General features: G+C 43.0%; 9 protein-coding genes across 9 annotated transcripts; 6 read left to right on the plus strand and 3 right to left on the minus strand.

Annotated features, from left to right (window-relative positions):
• Positions 1-61: 61 nt before the first annotated feature.
• On the plus strand, positions 62-1,381 carry FOA43_002047 (uncharacterized protein; the record flags this gene model as incomplete). The annotated part of the gene is made up of 1 exon (XM_038922351.1): positions 62-1,381. One exon carries the CDS (start codon positions 62-64, stop codon positions 1,379-1,381), a length of 1,320 nt encoding a protein of 439 aa, XP_038778279.1.
• A 1,096-nt stretch (positions 1,382-2,477) lies between these two features.
• FOA43_002048 (uncharacterized protein) lies at positions 2,478-3,635 on the plus strand (the record flags this gene model as incomplete). Its single annotated transcript, XM_038922352.1, has 1 exon — positions 2,478-3,635. The coding sequence occupies one exon, from the start codon at positions 2,478-2,480 to the stop codon at positions 3,633-3,635; it is 1,158 nt and encodes a 385-aa protein (XP_038778280.1).
• A 201-nt stretch (positions 3,636-3,836) lies between these two features.
• Positions 3,837-4,016, plus strand: FOA43_002049 (uncharacterized protein; the record flags this gene model as incomplete). Its single annotated transcript, XM_038922353.1, has 1 exon — positions 3,837-4,016. The coding sequence occupies one exon, from the start codon at positions 3,837-3,839 to the stop codon at positions 4,014-4,016; it is 180 nt and encodes a 59-aa protein (XP_038778281.1).
• Positions 4,017-4,107: 91 nt separating this feature from the next.
• On the minus strand, positions 4,108-6,023 carry FOA43_002050 (uncharacterized protein; the record flags this gene model as incomplete). Its single annotated transcript, XM_038922354.1, has 3 exons — positions 4,108-4,186; positions 4,261-4,290; positions 4,366-6,023. 3 exons carry the CDS (start codon positions 6,021-6,023, stop codon positions 4,108-4,110), a joined length of 1,767 nt encoding a protein of 588 aa, XP_038778282.1.
• A 342-nt stretch (positions 6,024-6,365) lies between these two features.
• Positions 6,366-8,939, plus strand: FOA43_002051 (uncharacterized protein; the record flags this gene model as incomplete). Its single annotated transcript, XM_038922355.1, has 1 exon — positions 6,366-8,939. The coding sequence occupies one exon, from the start codon at positions 6,366-6,368 to the stop codon at positions 8,937-8,939; it is 2,574 nt and encodes an 857-aa protein (XP_038778283.1).
• Positions 8,940-8,946: 7 nt separating this feature from the next.
• On the minus strand, positions 8,947-10,365 carry FOA43_002052 (uncharacterized protein; the record flags this gene model as incomplete). The annotated part of the gene is made up of 1 exon (XM_038922356.1): positions 8,947-10,365. The coding sequence occupies one exon, from the start codon at positions 10,363-10,365 to the stop codon at positions 8,947-8,949; it is 1,419 nt and encodes a 472-aa protein (XP_038778284.1).
• A 157-nt stretch (positions 10,366-10,522) lies between these two features.
• Positions 10,523-13,270, plus strand: FOA43_002053 (uncharacterized protein; the record flags this gene model as incomplete). The annotated part of the gene is made up of 1 exon (XM_038922357.1): positions 10,523-13,270. The coding sequence occupies one exon, from the start codon at positions 10,523-10,525 to the stop codon at positions 13,268-13,270; it is 2,748 nt and encodes a 915-aa protein (XP_038778285.1).
• Positions 13,271-13,318: 48 nt separating this feature from the next.
• On the plus strand, positions 13,319-16,734 carry PFK2 (phosphofructokinase beta-subunit; the record flags this gene model as incomplete). Its single annotated transcript, XM_038922358.1, has 2 exons — positions 13,319-13,326; positions 13,809-16,734. 2 exons carry the CDS (start codon positions 13,319-13,321, stop codon positions 16,732-16,734), a joined length of 2,934 nt encoding a protein of 977 aa, XP_038778286.1.
• A 72-nt stretch (positions 16,735-16,806) lies between these two features.
• FOA43_002055 (uncharacterized protein) lies at positions 16,807-18,024 on the minus strand (the record flags this gene model as incomplete). The annotated part of the gene is made up of 1 exon (XM_038922359.1): positions 16,807-18,024. One exon carries the CDS (start codon positions 18,022-18,024, stop codon positions 16,807-16,809), a length of 1,218 nt encoding a protein of 405 aa, XP_038778287.1.
• Positions 18,025-18,214: the final 190 nt, after the last annotated feature.

Genomic DNA, 18,214 nt, shown 5'->3' on the forward strand with positions numbered 1-18,214 from the left:
CCGAAAGAGTTCAAGAGCACCCACCATCTGAAGTACCAAACTTAGTTCATTTCCTTCCGCAATGTCAAATAAAGTCGTCATAACAGGACTGGGATTGGTCACACCTCTTGGAGTTGGTGTGAATCGTTCGTGGGCAAATTTGGTGGCGTCCAAATGTGGCATAGTTTCAACTACTACCTTGCCTAATGCAGACGAGTACAAAACAATTCCATCTAAGGTAGTCGGATGGGTGCCTAAAGGTCCGAAATCGAACGGAGGTTGGGATTCCTCGGAGTATTTTAGCCCTCGAGAGATTAGAAGACTTCCACCGTTTATTCAGTACGCGATAGTGGCTGCTAAGGAAGCCATGCACGATGCTAATTGGTCACCTCATTCAGAGCATGATAAGGTTAGATCAGGTGTTAGTATTGGTTCAGGAATTGGATCTTTTGAGGACATCTACAAAAGTTCTATTGCATTTCATGAGAGAGGTTATAGAGGAACTCAGCCGTTGCTTGTTCCGAGGATTTTGACCAACATGGCAGCGGGTAATGTATCCATATATTTGGGTCTTAAAGGTCCAAATCACGCGGTTTCCACAGCATGTGCCACGGGTGTTCATTGTATTGGAGACGCAGTCCGGTTTATCAAAGACGGATATGCCGATGTGATGATTGCTGGTGCATCTGAGGCATCTGTTCATCCGTTAGCACTCGCAGGCTTTGCTAGGGCCAAATCCATCGTGACCAAGTTCAACGACGAACCAGCCAAAGCTTCTAGACCGTTTGACAAGGATCGATCAGGGTTCGTTCTAGGCGAAGGAGCTGGAATTGTGGTATTGGAGTCGTTGGAACATGCCGTTAAGCGTGGTGCCCAGGATAAGATTTATGGAGTAGTGAGTGGATACGGATTAAGCGGTGATGCGACTCATATTACGACACCACCTCCAGATGGCGATGGAGCCCGTAGAGCTATGCAGATGGCAATAGAAAGGGCTGGATTAAAACCGGGCGATATTGGATACGTAAATGCACACGCTACCTCTACTTTGCTCGGAGATCGTGCTGAAAATCATGCTTTAGAGACACTCTTTGGTGAAGAGAGACCTGATTTGGCTGTCAGCTCTACTAAGGGTGCCATTGGACATCTTTTGGGAGCAGCAGGTTCTGTTGAATTTATTTTTGCAGCTTTGGCCATACATAGAAGAGTTCTACCTCCTACACTAAATTGCGATCATCCAGGCGAACAGGAGGATGATGATAAGAACGATTTTATATTCAATTACGTGGCTAACGAGGCCCAACAACTCGCAGATGACTACAGATTGGATCATGTTTTAACAAACAGCTTTGGATTTGGAGGTACGAATGCATCATTGTGTATATCTAAGTATCATGAGTAATGAATATCAATATTCAGTATAGATAAGGTATTATTCTCCAGTAATTTGACTTGACTGTCTTACTTCTTTCCATATAATAGTGATATGATTGATTTGCAGAGGCGCTGAGATTAATCACCACCCAGAGAAGAACCAGGAGAGCTTCAAAGTTACGGAGTGTCAAGAAGTAGCAGAGATAGATGACGACTTCATCTAAGTAATGAGCACAGGAGACATAGTGGAACAACCCTTTAGTAGGAATGTTGTATTTAACTAGATGTGCAAGATACTGATGATTTCTGAACTGATTAAATGATGCCAAAATGAAAAGCAGGCCGGAAATGACATTTAAAAAAGGATACCTTGATTTGTAATCGGACGAAGTTGTCATATACTGCAACAATGGCTGCACATTCACTGTCACATAGAAAAACCATCCTACGAGGTAGTGTGAAAGATGCATTTTGGCCGTTGAAGAGAATTTGCACACCGTAAGACACTCATAGAGTCTTCTAGAACTTTGAATCAGCATCATCACCACGACCTGTTGGAATTGGGACTTGGATACATTTGGTAGTAGGGAGTTTTGTGAGGTCTCATGGAATAGTAACATGTAGACACTTATAAGCGATAAGACAAGATCCACAATGTAAAAATGAGTAAAGAAAGACTTTGGAACGTAGAGAGATGATAAAAATCGATTCCAAGAAGTGCTCTCGTCCACTTTGCCCAGGGTCTTCCCATACTTGAGTAGCCCATTGAGTTTGGGTATGATAGTAGCCAAAAGCACACAATCTATGGCAACAATGTAACCAAAATTGATAAGCTCCGAGGAAAAGTAAATGAGGTTCATTGCCAAGTCATCAATCAAGTTTCACCCTGTTTCTTCAGATAAAGTCGACCCTACGTCAACCTATTTACCTGCTGTTGGTGTTCGTAGGATGCATATAATGATTGCAGTGGCTGAATATATCAAGTATATGTGGCTGAGCAGGCATCATTATATTTATTTGTTTGTTTGTTTTCTTTTTCCTCAAAAAAAAACAATTTAGAGCACCAAAAAGTTCGATTGCCACTTTGTTATTCCTTGTTAGAACTATTCACAAGCTAAAGTAATATGGTGCCGGTTATTTCCCTTTATTATGTGGCCTTGGCTATATTTGCCGTGCTATTTGCCAATTTTAACCCTTATCTCACTCTTCCTGAAGCTGCAAACAAAGTGTCTGGCTATATTGAGTCATCCACCTATTCGTTGCAACATAACTATGCTAAGAAGCATGGAATCGACCACGGTTGGGCCGATGCTCCATATGTTAGAGAGGCAAGACTCTACTGTCGCAAATTCACTCAGTCTGAGTGCGTGAAGGCAGTTATCGGTCACGTGAACTGCATTTGGCTCAGGTTGACTACTTATTTAGTCGCCCAGTATGATAAGTTGCTTTCCCCTTACGTCTCCAGCGGTTTGAAGGTTATTAAACCTTATGCGGAGTTGGCTGCGCAGAAAATGACGCCTGTCATCGAACTATTAAAGCCTTACTACGTTTCATTCAAGGAGACTGTAAAGTCATGTAATCCTCCTATTATCAAGGTCTGGAATCAGTTCGGTGGTATAATTAGACCTTTCTTGGAAGAATTACATGGAAACGTTGTTGTCATGCGTGGATGGATCGTTTTACAGTATCAAAAATACTTGGAAGGATACGTAAATTTGTTCTCTGAGTACTATCAGAAGCATTTCGGCTTTGTCAACACATGGTGCGATGAAAATGTGGTGCCATGGATAAAACAGAACGGCCAATTGCTCACTGGAATAGGAATGGTACTTGCTTTAGCTAGTGTGTTCCCATTGGTGATAAGATTGCTTAGGGCAATAACTCAGGACGCTTATAGTATGGGAAATGGAGTGAATACAATGTATTCCGAATCACGAGAAGAAGAAGAACAGGAAAGAACAACAGATAGCCGGGAAACAACGCCTAGTGCGAGTCATCGCACACAGAGATCGTTCAAGTACTCCCAGAAAGTCTCGCAGACGGACGAAGAGGAAAAGTTCCAGACACAATTGATCACAGAAGAGCAGGGAAGTTACGAGGTGACTAGTGATATTCTTTCGTCAAACGATCCTATGTCTGTGAGAAGTCTAGCGCGGAGTTTAGGACCCGCATTATCGCCAGATACGGAGTTAACAGAGTCTAAGTGGACTTCTGTGAATTCTAACCACAGATCTACATCTGCAGCAGCCTTAGCAGCGGCTGCAGCTGCTACGAGGAGGTAGTGTACTATAGTTAATTGTATTGCGAGAACAAGGATAAGCGTAGTTATGTAAGTAGCTAAAAGTGGCTGACGAGGTGGCTGACAATGTGGCTCATGAGGTGGCTGAGTTGTAGCGCAATGGTAGATGATTGCTAAACAGCCACTCCAACCTTACTCTCTTACCTCACTTTCATTGCTCTGCAGACTTTTCAATCATATAATCATGGGTAATCCAGAAGGAGGCTACACTACTCAGCCTATGAATATGCCACAACAACAGCAGTCACAGGACAAGCGTAGCGGTCTCACAAAGTTCTGGGGTATCATTAAGAAGATCTTTAACGCCGTCATTTTCGGTTTTGGATTCACGATTGGTAGTAAAATTGCCAATGCCATCTTTTAGATTGACTCATTTTATGTATTGTCCATATATATTCCATAATCGTTGGATGATGCAAAGACGAAGTCGAGCGTTGTTGCTGGCTCCAATAATATCATTCAAGTCTCGGATCCAATCGCTCCTTAGGTAGGTAGGTAATACAGACTTTCCATTCTTTCTCATGTTTATCAATTCTAGATACATCAGTCCGTTGTTGTAGTAGTTATTTTGTAATGCCTGTTTATTGTGTGCCTGATTATCCACCAACCGTTCCAATGCAGCCATTGACTTGACTAGGCTTCTTTGGTGGTCTCGGGTGAATCTGACAAAATACCCATTACGGAAGTAGCTGTTAATCGAGGTGATAAAGTACCATACGAAGAGACAGGCAGGCGAAGCTGCAACCAATCCAAAGACCAATTCTTGTGATTGGATAATCTTGTCAATTCCAGCTAGAGCTACAGCTCCATCCACCTTAGTTTTCTGGATCTGGATGAGTAAATTGCGTAGCATGCTTCCAGAGACGAGAGATTTCACAGGAGCCTTGACATTATCTTCGTATATCTTCATCACCATGTGCATATCTCCAGACTTGACCTGATACTTAATCTGATCGATTAAAGCACCTTTTTCGTCACTGCTTAGGCTAGCATCGTGGAAAGAAGGGTAATTGTCGATGCAATAGTCCACTACCATCTGTTCTAATGAATCCAAGTCTGAATTGAGTGACTGTTTAGACATGACAGCAATTCTAGAGTCATCATCGTGACGAATGGTCTTTAAAACATTTTGCAGAGGTTGAAGAATCCAATTTTTCCAAAACCCTATTACTGTATCAATCAGATTGATCTTAATCCATGATACAATGGCCTGCCTATTGGTGAATACCGAAGTGACGAGATTTGGAATGTACATCGAACCAAGAAGAGCCACAATCCAATATCTGGTGATCCAAGATGGACGCTGACTGGAAGTGATCTTCAGATTTCTTCTAAAGAGTGGATATTTCTTTGACACTATGTCATAGAGTAAAGAAACCGCTGCACCGGAGGATGGTTTAATCGACAATGAATCCTTATCGTCGCCTAGAAAGTCATTTAACTTGGATATAACAGAATAATCAAGGTCGATCAGCTGATTATCAAGTCCAAATGTAGATATCAACTCATCAACAAGAAAACCAAGCCTCCAGACGTTACGTTCCTTTAAATCAAGCAATGCCTTGCGCTTTCTGGTCAATTGAGAGACAGAAAAGATGAACGGAAGACCAATAGAAGACGCTATGACAGATTTAGCAAGTAGATGAGAACTACGCTGTTTTCTTATCATGTAAGTAGATGGTGAATGTATAAAAGAAGTCATATTATTGACGATCACACTTGGTAGAGGGACAATCCAGCGAGACCACTGAATGTAGAGGTATTCGAGGCTCTTGGGAAGCCCCTGTGGAATACTGATCATTCCATGATGCTCTTCAGAAACTAATCGAAACAATTGAACAGCCAGATTAACTAAATTGGAAGGAAATGTCTGAAGAGTATAGACAGTCAAATTAAGCCTCGAATTAAGAACAGTATCAAAGTATTCAATATCATCGGACAGTGGTAATGTAACGTCTATGAGAAGTTGACCAAGTGAAAGTAAGATAGTCACAAGTGAATAGATTAGGACAAGATCTTCAAGCTCCTTAGCCAATGGATGTAATTCAGAGATGGCACATGATGCATTGTGCATTTGATTCAATTGCCTCAAAGCCAAACTGACATGATTCAAAGCAGAGACAGAAACAGTTCTAGTAGCATCAAAGGAATCGATTTCTGCATCATGTTTGTGAATGAGTTCTTTGCGTTTGGTATATTTTGTAACGAAAGGTTTGAAAGATGGATAGAGATCGTCAAAGATCTGTTTGACAATGAGAGAGCTCGAATCTAAATTATCACAATCATCAAGCCGTGAAACTACAACAAGTGTCCTATTATTGAGTTCTTCGAGGTCGCAGGTTGCCAGGAGGCGGTCTAAGAGCAGAGACATTTGAGGAGGAGAGGGAAAGGTGATCATAGACGAGTTACGATGAGCCACGCGACTTCCAGTAGGTATCGGGACTCGCGAGCCCTCGAGGCTACCGGGACACGCGACCTCTCAATGCTACCGGGACACGCGAACCCCCCCCCCCCCCCCCCCCAATTTCCTACTGCAACCTTCCTCCTCCGTCCTCCGCTCTTTACTCATTCAATACTCATTGCTACCAATATTCCTTTCGGACGTCTTTCTTTTCCAGACCTTGAACAAGGAGCAGAGTATATTCCACTTCGAAATTGGAATCCTGATAAATCAACTCCCGCTCCAGAGGCTTCAACCAGAACTACCAGAAAAATGAAATTCTCTCACTCTCTACAGTTCAATGCTGTGCCTGAATGGTCTTCTAAGTACATCAACTATTCAAGCCTTAAGAAGATTATCTACACAGAACAACGTAACAATGCGGAGATACTTAATACTGCCCATGAGACTGAACAACCTGCCTTTGTTCCCAACAATGATCCGTCCAATCCTATCAACATCTTCATCAAAGCCCTCAATAACGAGTTGGCCAAAGTTGATAGATTTTATACTATCGTGGAGAAAGATCTTTATCTTCAGTATACTTCTGTTATAGAGGAGCTGGATGAATTTGAGAGAGGGTTTCCTGCCTCCGATAATGAGGATTTTGCTCGTATCGAACTTAGGACTCTTATAGACTCTTTAAGACCCGAGATGTATCGCGATAATACGTCGAAGTTGGGAAGCAGTTCCAGTTCACGAATAGGAGGTAGTGCTACTCCACCAGCGGCACCAACGGCTTCGGCTGCTTCGGCTGCTCCAGTTTCAGCAAAGAAAAACTGCGATACGGCCACTGCTTTAAAAGACTCCACAGCTCTATCTCCTTCTATGCTCTCGCCAGACGCATTCTGTAATTCGTCTTCAAACGTTAACACCGAGTTTCCAAAAGCCTCAGAAGACAAGCGTCTTTCTAGAAAAAGATCGTTGCCAACACTCTTTGACGATGACGATTTCAAACTAACGTTCTTGGAAGCCCTTAAGATGGAGAAAAGAAAGCCGCTCTCTGAGATATTTGTCAGATTGAGCGAACTAAAGTCATACGTCGAGTTGAATCGTGTAGGTTTTGGTAAGGCCCTTAAGAAATTCGATAAGGTGATGTTCTCTTCCATTAAGGAAGATTACTTAGCCTCTTTGAGTAGTCGCTCGTATATTTTCAAGCAGTCAACTCTGGACAAGCTCAATCTTAACATAGGAGACACCGTTAGACTCTATTCCATTTTCACCGGCGGAAACTTGGATTTGGCCAAAGAACAGCTACGGTCGAACCTTCGTGAGTATGTTGTTTGGGAACGTAATACCGTTTGGCGTGATATGATCGGTATGGAAAGAAAATCTCATGCTGCCTATGCCAAGCACACAAAACTTGGTGAGGATGAACTCTCAGGTGGAAACGAAAAGTTCGAGATCCCACTTGGTGCAGGCCATAGATTGTCTGTTCCAAAACAGTTGTTGTCGAGTAATGTGCTTGAGATTCTTATCGTTTCCTCCATAACCGCGCTATTGTTGATTGTCTCTCCCTTTGAGGATGAACAACAGGCACACTGCTTTGCTGTTGTTGTCTGCGCTTCCCTTCTTTGGGCAACCGAGGCTATTCCTCTTTTTGCAACTTCTTTACTCGTTCCCTTCCTAATCGTCGTCTTTGATGTGCTAAAAGATGCAGAGACTGGCGAACCTCTGGATGCTGTGGAAGCATCAAAGTTCATCTGCTCTACCATGTGGTCGCCCATCATCCTTCTTTTACTTGGCGGTTTCAGTTTAGCTGCCGCTCTTTCCAAGTACAACTTAGATAAGATCGCATGTACGTTCCTCCTTTCCAAGGTTCCTCAGCATCCAGTATACGTTTTGGGTGCCATTATGTTTGTCTCAACATTGGTTTCTGCCTTTGTTTCCAATGTGGCTGCCCCTGTATTGATGTATTCTGTTATCAGACCGGTTCTATCCACTCTTCCAGAGGGTTCCAGCTTTGCGCAGGCTTTGGTTATTGGTATAGCTTTAGCCTCGGATGTTGCTGGTATTGTCTCGCCAATTGCATCTCCTCAGAATGTTGTCGCCTTGCAGAGCATGGACCCTGCACCTAACTGGATTCAGTGGTTTACTGTTTCCATTCCGGTCTGTACCTGTGCAATCATGCTCATCTACGTGTTTCTACTATTCAACTTTGACTTCAAGGGAACCACCATGGTGCCCATCAAAGGAACCAATGACAAATTCACTTGGCAGAAATTCTATGTGATCTTTGTCTCCTTGGCTACTGTGGCTCTTTGGTGTATGGCCTCTTTGCTTCAGGAGTACATCGGTGATATGGGCATGATTGCCATTGCTTCTATGGTGGCTTTCTATGCTCCAGGTATACTTTCGGCTGATGATTTCAACAACTATCCATGGACCATTGTTATGCTTGCTATGGGAGGTTTGGCCCTTGGTAAAGGTGTTACCGTTTCCGGGTTGCTAGACACCATAGCCAAATTAATCCAGGAAAAGCTTGCTGACAAAGATCTCTTCACCGTTCTCTCGATATTTGGTATTATAGTCATGGTCACGGCCACTTTTGTGTCGCACACAGTGGCAGCATTGATTATCATTCCTCTTATTCAAGAAATTGGCAAGTCTCTGCCGGATCCACATCCGAACTTGTTGGTCATGGCTACAGCTTTTCTCTGCTCTTCTGGTATGGCATTGCCTACTTCTGGGTTCCCCAACGTGACTGCCATCGGCCTGAGAGATAGCGTTGGAAATCCTTACTTAACCGTGGGAACGTTCATTAAAATAGGAGGAGTTGCTTCGATATTTATGTACTTGGTTGTGATCTTTGTGGGATACATGATTATGAAGCTACTGAACTTTTAGTTAATATTTAGTCTGTACCAAAATACCTGGAATCTATAAATCTGTTGGCCATCCAAGAGTCTGTATCGTGATCCACTTCCTTTAAGCTGTGATTTGAATGCGATAACGTTGCCGCAACAACAGTTATCTCGGGGAAAGCATTGGTGATCCTTCTGACACCAGTTTCCGAGGCCAAGTACGAACACATTATCACGTTACTTTCCTGAACGCCATAATCAATCAACACTTTAATAGCCATCGTGGCAGCAGCACCCGAGATTATTTGAGCATCAAAGAGAAGAACATTACAGTTCTTGTTGAGATCAGGCAGTTTCTCTGTATGGAGGTGAGGCTCCCCAGTTCTGGAGTCCGATTGAATGAGTAACTTTCCTACTTTGACTCCAGGAATAATCTTTTTAAGGGAGGGAATAAAACAATCGCCAGCCCGAATGATGTCGACAGCGATAATCTCGTTCTTAATAAATATAGTATCTTTAACCACAGCTCCAGTAGGAGTTATGACGGGCTGAGGTGGGTCGTCTAAATGGGGGACATACTCAACAAAATCCAGAGCATGAGTGATCAAAGTGGATGCCACACGATTGAAATAGAATATGAAATCGTCATTCAAAGTGTCTCTGTTAAGTAGAATTGTCTTTATAACCTTTATCTGGTTATTAGAGGGAAGAACGTGGACTTTAGACAGGTCAATTGGCCGTATTTCGTTCCCTAATGCTTTCAATTGAACCAAGTGCTCAGCACTCTTGGCGTCGAGTTGTCTGCGGATGTGCTCGATTAGAAAGTCCATGGCTATTGTGTTATCAGAGCCTCTAGGAATAATTACATCAGCGTTCTGCATAGTTGGTCTGACATTACGCACTGAATTGGGCTTGACAAAAGAATCCCACTGCTTGATTATGCCACTGAGGTCACGGCCTCTTTCAGCCATGTCTCTAAGCAATCTTCTGGTATAACAGATGTCCAAATCAGTATCCACATATACTTTGCAATCCATGAATTTGAGCAAGTCAGGGTTGTACAATGTATACAAACCCTCGATTATTATGACATTTGCTCCATAAATAGTAATATATTGACCAGTTCGGGCGTGTTTAGCAAAGGAATACACTGGAATCTTGGTCTTCTTACCTTCCTTGAGAGACTTGATACAGTCATAAATCATATCCATATCAATGGCTTCAGGTCTATCGAGATCCCACTCATTAACAAAAGCCATATCACTTTGTTCCTTGGTAAGAGGTCTATAGAAATTATCTAGAGATAACAAGACTGTCCAAGGTTCATTGATCTCTTGTATGATTTTCTGAGCTACGGTAGTCTTACCAGAGCCTGAAAAGCCGGCGATACCGATAATATAGGGCGACTTCCAAGGAGGAATATACCGCGTAGCCAGTTGAGTAAGTGATGTTGAGTGTTGCTCAGCCATGAGGTGAGATGAATGGAAGACCAAGAACAAAACTACTTGAAAATATTATATCAGGGGGAGGGGGGGGACATCTACCTTTATATATAAATCCTCAATAGGTGAAAAAGTTCCTTTCTGGAATAGCCAAGTATTTTCTCTATCCTAATCAAGAGCATTGATGTCTAATCGCTTCAAGCGCCGCAAGAAGGACGACGATAGAAGTGAGTGGACGGTAGAGGATGTGAAAGAAGAAACTAAGATTCAGTCTGAAGATATAGAGAAAGAGCTTCAATCTGAAGATATAGAAAAAGAGCTTCTATCTGAAGATGTAGAAAAGAAGCTTCTATCTGAAGATGTAGAAAAAGAGCTTTTATATGGAAATAATATTAGTTTGGAGACAGGAACAGATAGAAAAGAAGAACAAGAGGATGTTGACTTTTCAGAGCTTCGAAAGGTAGCTAGACAGCGCTATTTGACAGACAGAGAAAAGAAACAGATGATACTACTAGAATCCGAGTTGAAGGATTACGAGAGAGATATTGAAAAGATTGGATGGGACAATCTGAGTGGTAAGGAAAGAAAAGAATATTCGTTGAAGAAACAAGTGATGACTATATTCAACAGACGAAGAAAGATTGAAGAGGAGGAACTGACAGGACATGGAGAAGGATTTCAGATTCAAAATGATTACATAACATCAGAAGGACGAATAGATACTAAGAGGAAACGACAAGCATTATATGGAAGAAGAGAAGGGGGAATCGGGTACGAGGTTAAGGAAATGACGGCTGAGAAACAGATAACTGGATTTACCCATTTAAAGGATGAAAGTCATAAGATTCCCGAGAAGAAATACGAATATGTTTTCGACAAGTCGCAAAAAGTCGAATTCTCCATGGATGGAGACGATGAGGAGATAGAAGATGCTGAAAAATTCAGACTTGAGGCCAAAATAGCACAGGAAGAGGCCAGAGTGAAGAGTATTGAACAAACCAGGAAGAGTTTACCGGTTTATAAGTACAGAAATCAACTTATAGATGCAGTGAAGAAGTATCCTGTGTTGATAGTAGTGGGAGAAACAGGAAGTGGCAAAACCACTCAATTACCTCAGTATTTGTACGAGGCTGGGTTTGCAAAGGGTCTTCGTATTGGCTGTACTCAGCCAAGACGCGTGGCTGCGACAGCGGTGGCTGTACGTGTAGCAGATGAAGTTGGTACAAAGTTGGGAGATCGGGTGGGTTATTCTGTTCGTTTTGATGATAAAACTACTGATAAAACGGTGATCAAGTATATGACGGACGGCATGCTACTCCGAGAATTCATGTCAGATCCTGATCTTTCCGGATATTCGGTGATGATGGTGGATGAAGCACACGAAAGAACGCTTCATACGGACATTTTACTTGGACTTCTCAAAGAGATCTCAACGCAAAGAGCTGATTTCAGACTCCTAATATCATCTGCCACAATGGATGCAGAGAAGTTTAGTGCATACTTCAACGATGCACCGATTTTCAACATCCCTGGAAGAAGATTTCCCGTGGCCATTCATTATACAATGCAACCTGAGGCCAATTATCTTCATGCTGCTACAACGACAGTTTTCCAGATTCATCTTTCACAGGGTCCGGGAGATATACTAGTATTTCTTACAGGACAAGATGAAATTGAGACTATGGCTACCAATTTGCGGAACACCGCGGAGAAATTGGCAGGACAAATGCCTCTAGAGTTAATTGTTTGTCCGATTTATGCAAATCTACCTCCGGAAAAGCAGAAACTTATCTTTGCACCAACACCCAAAAAGTCCAGAAAGGTTGTTTTGGCCACGAATATTGCCGAGACTTCGTTGACCATCAATGGTATTGCATATGTGGTAGATTCGGGCTTTGTGAAGGAAGATATATATAGTCCTGCCACTGGCATGCAAGCACTTACCGTGGTTCCATGCTCACATGCTTCTGCGGACCAAAGAGCAGGCCGTGCCGGACGTACGGGGCCTGGAAAATGCTTTCGTCTATACACCAAATGGGCATTTTCTCACGAGATGCCTGCCAGTTCTACTCCGGAAATATTGAGAGCCAATTTATCGGGTGTAGTGCTTCAAATGATGTCTCTAGGGATTTCTGACCTTATTCATTTTGATTTCCTTGATGCACCGGCACCTGAGGCACTAATTAAAGCATTGGAACAGTTGTATGCTTTAGGAGCACTCAACGAAAAGGGTGAATTGACGCGCGTAGGACGGATGATGGCAGATCTACCTTGCGATCCAATGCTTGCCAAGTGCCTTATAACAGGTGGTGATCTAAAGTGCTGTAAGGAGGTCATTTCAGTAGTGGCTATGCTCGAAGAATCCGGAGCCTTATTTTACAAGGGAGCAGAGGAAGCGGCCAATTCTGTAGAAAAGTTTCGTTCTAGAAGTAAAGCTAAACTTGGTGGAGATCATCTTACTTTACTAGAGATCTGGCAAGAATTTGTGGAGGCAGGATTTTCTGTTCAATGGTGCAGAGATAATTATTTACAGTACAGAAGCTTGAACAGAGCACGGAATGTGAGAAATCAGCTCGAAAAGCTTTGCAGAAGACTTGGATTAGAGGAAGGAGAAGAAGAGAGCGGAAAAATAGAGGATGAGGACGATAAGGATCGTAAAAGGATCAGAGTGATGAAATCAATCACCTCAGGCTTCTTTTCTAACGCTGCCAAATTGAGTCGATCGGGAGAGAGCTACCAAACTTTGAAGAAGCATCAGTCCGTGTGGATTCATCCTTCTTCGGCCCTATTTAAAATGAAGCCTCCAGTTAGACTGGTAATCTACAATGAATTGGTACTAACTTCAAAAGAGTTTATGAGAAACTGCATGCCCATTACAGAAAAGTGGTTGAAGGAGTATGCCCCTCATTACTATGGTCGGAGTAGAGAGTAAACTGATTCTCTCGCTCGCTAGTTTTTCCGAGCCGTGACTCCGAGATTCATGCAGCTGTTATTGTTCTCTATTACTGGCAGACACCTGCCCGACTAAGATCTTTCTGATTCTTAAGTCTTTTAACGATACTAAAACCCCTAATAAAGTTTTCACCATCCCCATGATTCCCTGTATACTCTCTACTAGTTCTCTACCGCTTTAGTATCTCTTTTAAGCCCCCTATTTTGCATGATTCGATACCTCAATCTTCTTCCATACAATAAAAAGAAAAGAAAAGAAAACGTTGAATATACTCAGCGCGTAGTTCGTTCCGTGGGCTACCGGGGATACCGTGGGCTGTCCCTGGACACGGGGATCACCGGGGCTTTCTGGACAAGTCACCTCCCTGGTACCGGCGACTGCTGCGTACAACGATCTCCGAGAAATAGCGGTTCTGAGAATCCATGAACTCATTTTTTATAATCAGCATTTTATTCTCCTTCTTCTTCCAATTCTGTTTTCTTCCTTCAAATTTAATCTCTCCTCTAATGCCTACCAGAGTGGATCCTTTGTTCAACGACACTCCGTTTGTCGTCTTTTATGCTCCCACTAAAAGGCTTTACAATGAGACTGTACACTTCTACTCCGAGGTTCTAAGTTTTCAGACTGTTCCAATCGAGTCTCCTAAGGATGATGCAAATTTCGGAGGTGAAATCGGAGCTGGACCTGATGCCTCTTGCTGGTTAAGCTCTTGTCCTGAAACTCCAGGGGATTCTGCTACTATCCAGCTTTTGTTGGATTCAAAGAAAGCTGCTTCCGAGGACCGAATTCAGGCTGTTACTGACAATTTGCTTTCGCACAAAATGAAGCGTGATTGGAGAACTCTTCAATCTGCAGTCTGCTTTGAAACTACCGAATTGAACGTGCTTATTGCAAGGCTTCAAGCAGAAGGCTGTGAATATCAGATTAGACCTTCAGAACTCGATCCTTTCGAGGTATATGTTGTTGATCCTTTAGGAAGCCTTATTGGTTTCAGTGGCCTTAAAAATGCTTTCGGTGTTAGTTCCAATACTCGCCACAGTTCCAAAAACTCCTTAAATGTCACTGGGATGATGAGCACTGCAGCCACTAGTGAAGCCTCAACTCCTTTAGCCCAAGCTCTGGCTTCTGGTATTGCACAGAAACGTAGAAACATCGCTGTGATGACCTCAGGTGGTGATGCTCCAGGTATGAATGCCAACGTTAGAGCAATCATTAGAGCAGCTATCTATAAAGGATGTCATGCGTTTGCCATATACGAGGGTTACTCAGGTCTTGTTAAAGGTGGCCCAGAATACATTCGTGAGATGAAATGGCACAATGTCCGGGGATGGCTTTCAGAAGGTGGTACAAATATTGGTACTGCTCGTTGTATGGAGTTTAAAGAGAGATGGGGTCGTGTTGCCGCTTGTAAGAATATGATCAATGCTGGTATTGATGCCTTGATTGTCTGTGGTGGTGATGGTTCCCTTACTGGTGCAGATCTCTTCCGTTCCGAGTGGCCTTCTCTTATCAAGGAACTTCATGAGAAGAATGAAATTACTCAGGATCAGTATGATAACTACAAACATTTGAATATTTGTGGTACCGTTGGTTCTATCGATAACGATATGTCTTCTACGGATGCTACCATTGGTGCATACTCGTCCTTGGCTCGTATTTGCGAAGCTGTCGATTACATTGGGGCCACTGCCAAATCGCATCAGCGTGCCTTTGTCGTTGAGGTTATGGGTCGTCACTGTGGTTGGTTGGCTCTTATGGCTGGTATTTCTACTGCTGCCGATTACATCTTTATTCCAGAGAGACCTTCCTCCAGAAAGGAGTGGGCCGATCACATGTGTGAAGTGGTTGGAAAGCACCGTGCCAGAGGTAAGCGTAACACCATTGTTATTGTTGCCGAAGGTGCCATTGACATCAATTTAAACCCCATTTCTTGTGAGGATGTTAAAGACGTTCTTGTGAATCGTTTGGGTCTTGACACAAGAATTACTACTCTAGGTCATGTCCAACGTGGTGGTTCTGCCGTTGCTTACGATCGTAATCTCGCTACATTGCAGGGTGTTGCTGCAGTTGAGGCAGTTCTTGACGGTACTCCTGACACTCCTTCTCCTATGATTGCCATTGCTGAGAACAAGATTGTCAGAAGACCGCTTGTTGAGGCTGTTAAACTCACGAAGTCTGTCGCCCAGGCTATCAGCGAAAAGGACTTTGACAAAGCCATCAGCTTACGTGACTCTGAGTTTACAGAACATCTTCATAACTTTACCGCAATGAACAATGCAGACTTTGAAGAGCCAACGCTACCTGCAGAGAAGCGTAAAAGATTTGCAATCATCAACGTTGGTGCTCCTGCTGGTGGTATGAACTCCGCGGTGTATGCTTTTGCTACTTTTTGTATGTCCCGTGGTCATGTGCCATATGCTATACATAACGGATTCCCAGGTTTGGCTCGTCATGAGGCCGTGAGGTCGCTTAACTGGCTGGATATCGATGGATGGATGACCTTGGGTGGTTCAGAACTTGGTACCAACAGAACTACACCCGAAGATTCTGATATGGGAATGGTTGCATACTACTTCGACAAGTATCACTTTGATGGTTTGGTTCTTATTGGAGGCTTTGAGGCATTTGTGTCTCTCAGCCAGTTGGAGAGAGCTAGAGCCAACTATCCTGCTTTTAGAATCCCTATGGTGCTTATTCCAGCCACAATATCCAATAATGTGCCTGGCACGCAGTATTCCCTAGGATCTGATACCTGTCTAAACTCGTTAGTCGACTACTGTGACTCTATTAAACAGTCTGCTGCTGCTACGAGAAACAGATGCTTTGTTGTCGAATGCATGGGAGGTAACTGTGGTTACATTGCCTCATACACTCAACTGGCTACTGGAGCCGTTGCTTCCTACGTGCCTGAAGAAGGCATGTCTTTAGAGCAACTGGAGCAGGATATAGAGACGTTGAAAGTCTCGTTTGGTAACGATAAAGGTAAAGAGAAGTCTGGACGTTTATTGATCAAGTCTGCCAACGCTTCTAAGGTTTTCAGTGCCCCTGTGATGGCCAAGATTATCAATTCAGAGGCTCGCAGACGGTTCGATGCTAAGACTGCCGTGCCAGGTCATGTGCAACAGGGTGGTATTCCATCTGCTATTGATAGATCTCGTAGTGCCAGGTTTGCCATTCGTGCAATCAGGTTCTTAGAGGAGCACTATGATGAGATTGCCTCTTCTGAAAGCTCGTTAGGCGAGTTTATCGAGTCTGAAACTGCCTCTGAGACGGCGTGCGTTCTTGGTATTGAATCGTCTCATGTCAAATTCCACTCCATCAGAAAATTGTATGACTACGAAACTGAGGCCGGCAAACGGGCCAGGAAGAGAATTTTTTGGCAGGATGTGAGGGACATTAGTGACATGCTAACCGGAAGAGTTAGAGTCAAAGCCTCTAGTTGAGTTAATGAACAGTTTACGTATTTGATTTTTTTTCTATTTTCTCCTCTTCATTTTAAATAGCTTTAGTTTACTTTAATCTGCCTCTGCGTTTATCCTTTCGTAAACTTTATCCACCGAGACGAGCATGTCTGCCACCCTACTCTTCCATTCTGGTTGCAGTCGTTCAGAAAAGTAGACAACCTTCTCTACTTCGTCTAGTTTAGCATTAATTTTGCGATCCAATATCAACTCAACTATTACATTGAACAAACGGTCGTCGTCCTCTAAGCAATTTTCATGATTGACGTTGGTTAGGCCTATCAACTGTTTCATCAGCTCTAGCTTCACATTCGAAAACTTCTTCGAAATCGATACAACATCGGCCTCTAATATATTCCTGTAAACCTGCTGGAACTTCTCCTCATCCGCAAACAGCGTTCGTAAACATTCCATGAGTCCTTCCACGTCCAACCTCACAATCTGACCTCTGGTAAGCTTACACAGAAGAGTCTTCAGTCCGTCAGAAGTTAGGTGAGCATCCAACCACTGATGAAGCGCCTGATGAAGCGCCTGATTGCTTCCTGCCTGAGAGCTATTGCAATCACAGCCAATAAAATCTGCAAATCGCTTCAGAGAATTCACCTTGGCAGAACAATACGGCACGTACAATAGTAAAGAGACCACATTGTGAAGGTTATTTTCGAACATAGAAGACTGGGCAAAATACCCCGGGTTTTCGCTATAGCTCTCTAGTATATCTATTGACAAACTTAGGCATTCTGTATATTTTTGCTCCTCCAACAGCACCCGGCATCGTTGGAAGCGTAGCTTAAAGCCTAGTCTAATACGTTGATCTTCGGACATTGCATCCTTACACCTGTTAAAATGAGCCAGGCCTTTGCAGAGCATCTTATCCTTCTGGGTGAGGTCGGAGGAATCGGTAGTGGCACTTTTCAAAAGGTAACACCTCACTATGAATACAGGAGGTATCTTTTGAAGTTTAAGAGGATTTACCTTGGAGAGAAGTTGGCGAGCTTGTTCTCGATTGCATGAGACTTCCAGAGCCAATTGAGCCATGAGAACAAGACAAACCGAACGATAATTGGACGCCACAGCGCCCATTTCATCAAGACATTCATATAGAGGATCCAAATCCATTTTGGAGGAGGATCTAATCCTCAAACATTCCATAAGACCACATATGCACTCAATGGTCGCACCCTCACTAATCTGAATGCGTATCAGATCGATAATCTGCTGAGTCGAGTAATCCTTGGTTATATTTCGTGCCAACTCTAATGCCTGAGGCATGTCATTGCAAGAAAAAAGAGACATTAGAGAGAGAGTTGAATAAATAAAGAAGATGATCCTAGGGGGTTCAGGATTGGTCTACAAGATTATTCTTTTTCGTGTACATTAAATGCTACATAAATATCGTTTGAAGATGTAGGCTTTGCATTTGGCATGTCACAATTGAACATCAAATTTGCTGTGATGCTTC

This window comes from Brettanomyces nanus, chromosome 2 (genome assembly GCF_011074865.1).
Source record: "Brettanomyces nanus chromosome 2, complete sequence".
Classification (NCBI taxonomy): domain Eukaryota; kingdom Fungi; phylum Ascomycota; class Pichiomycetes; order Pichiales; family Pichiaceae; genus Brettanomyces; species Brettanomyces nanus.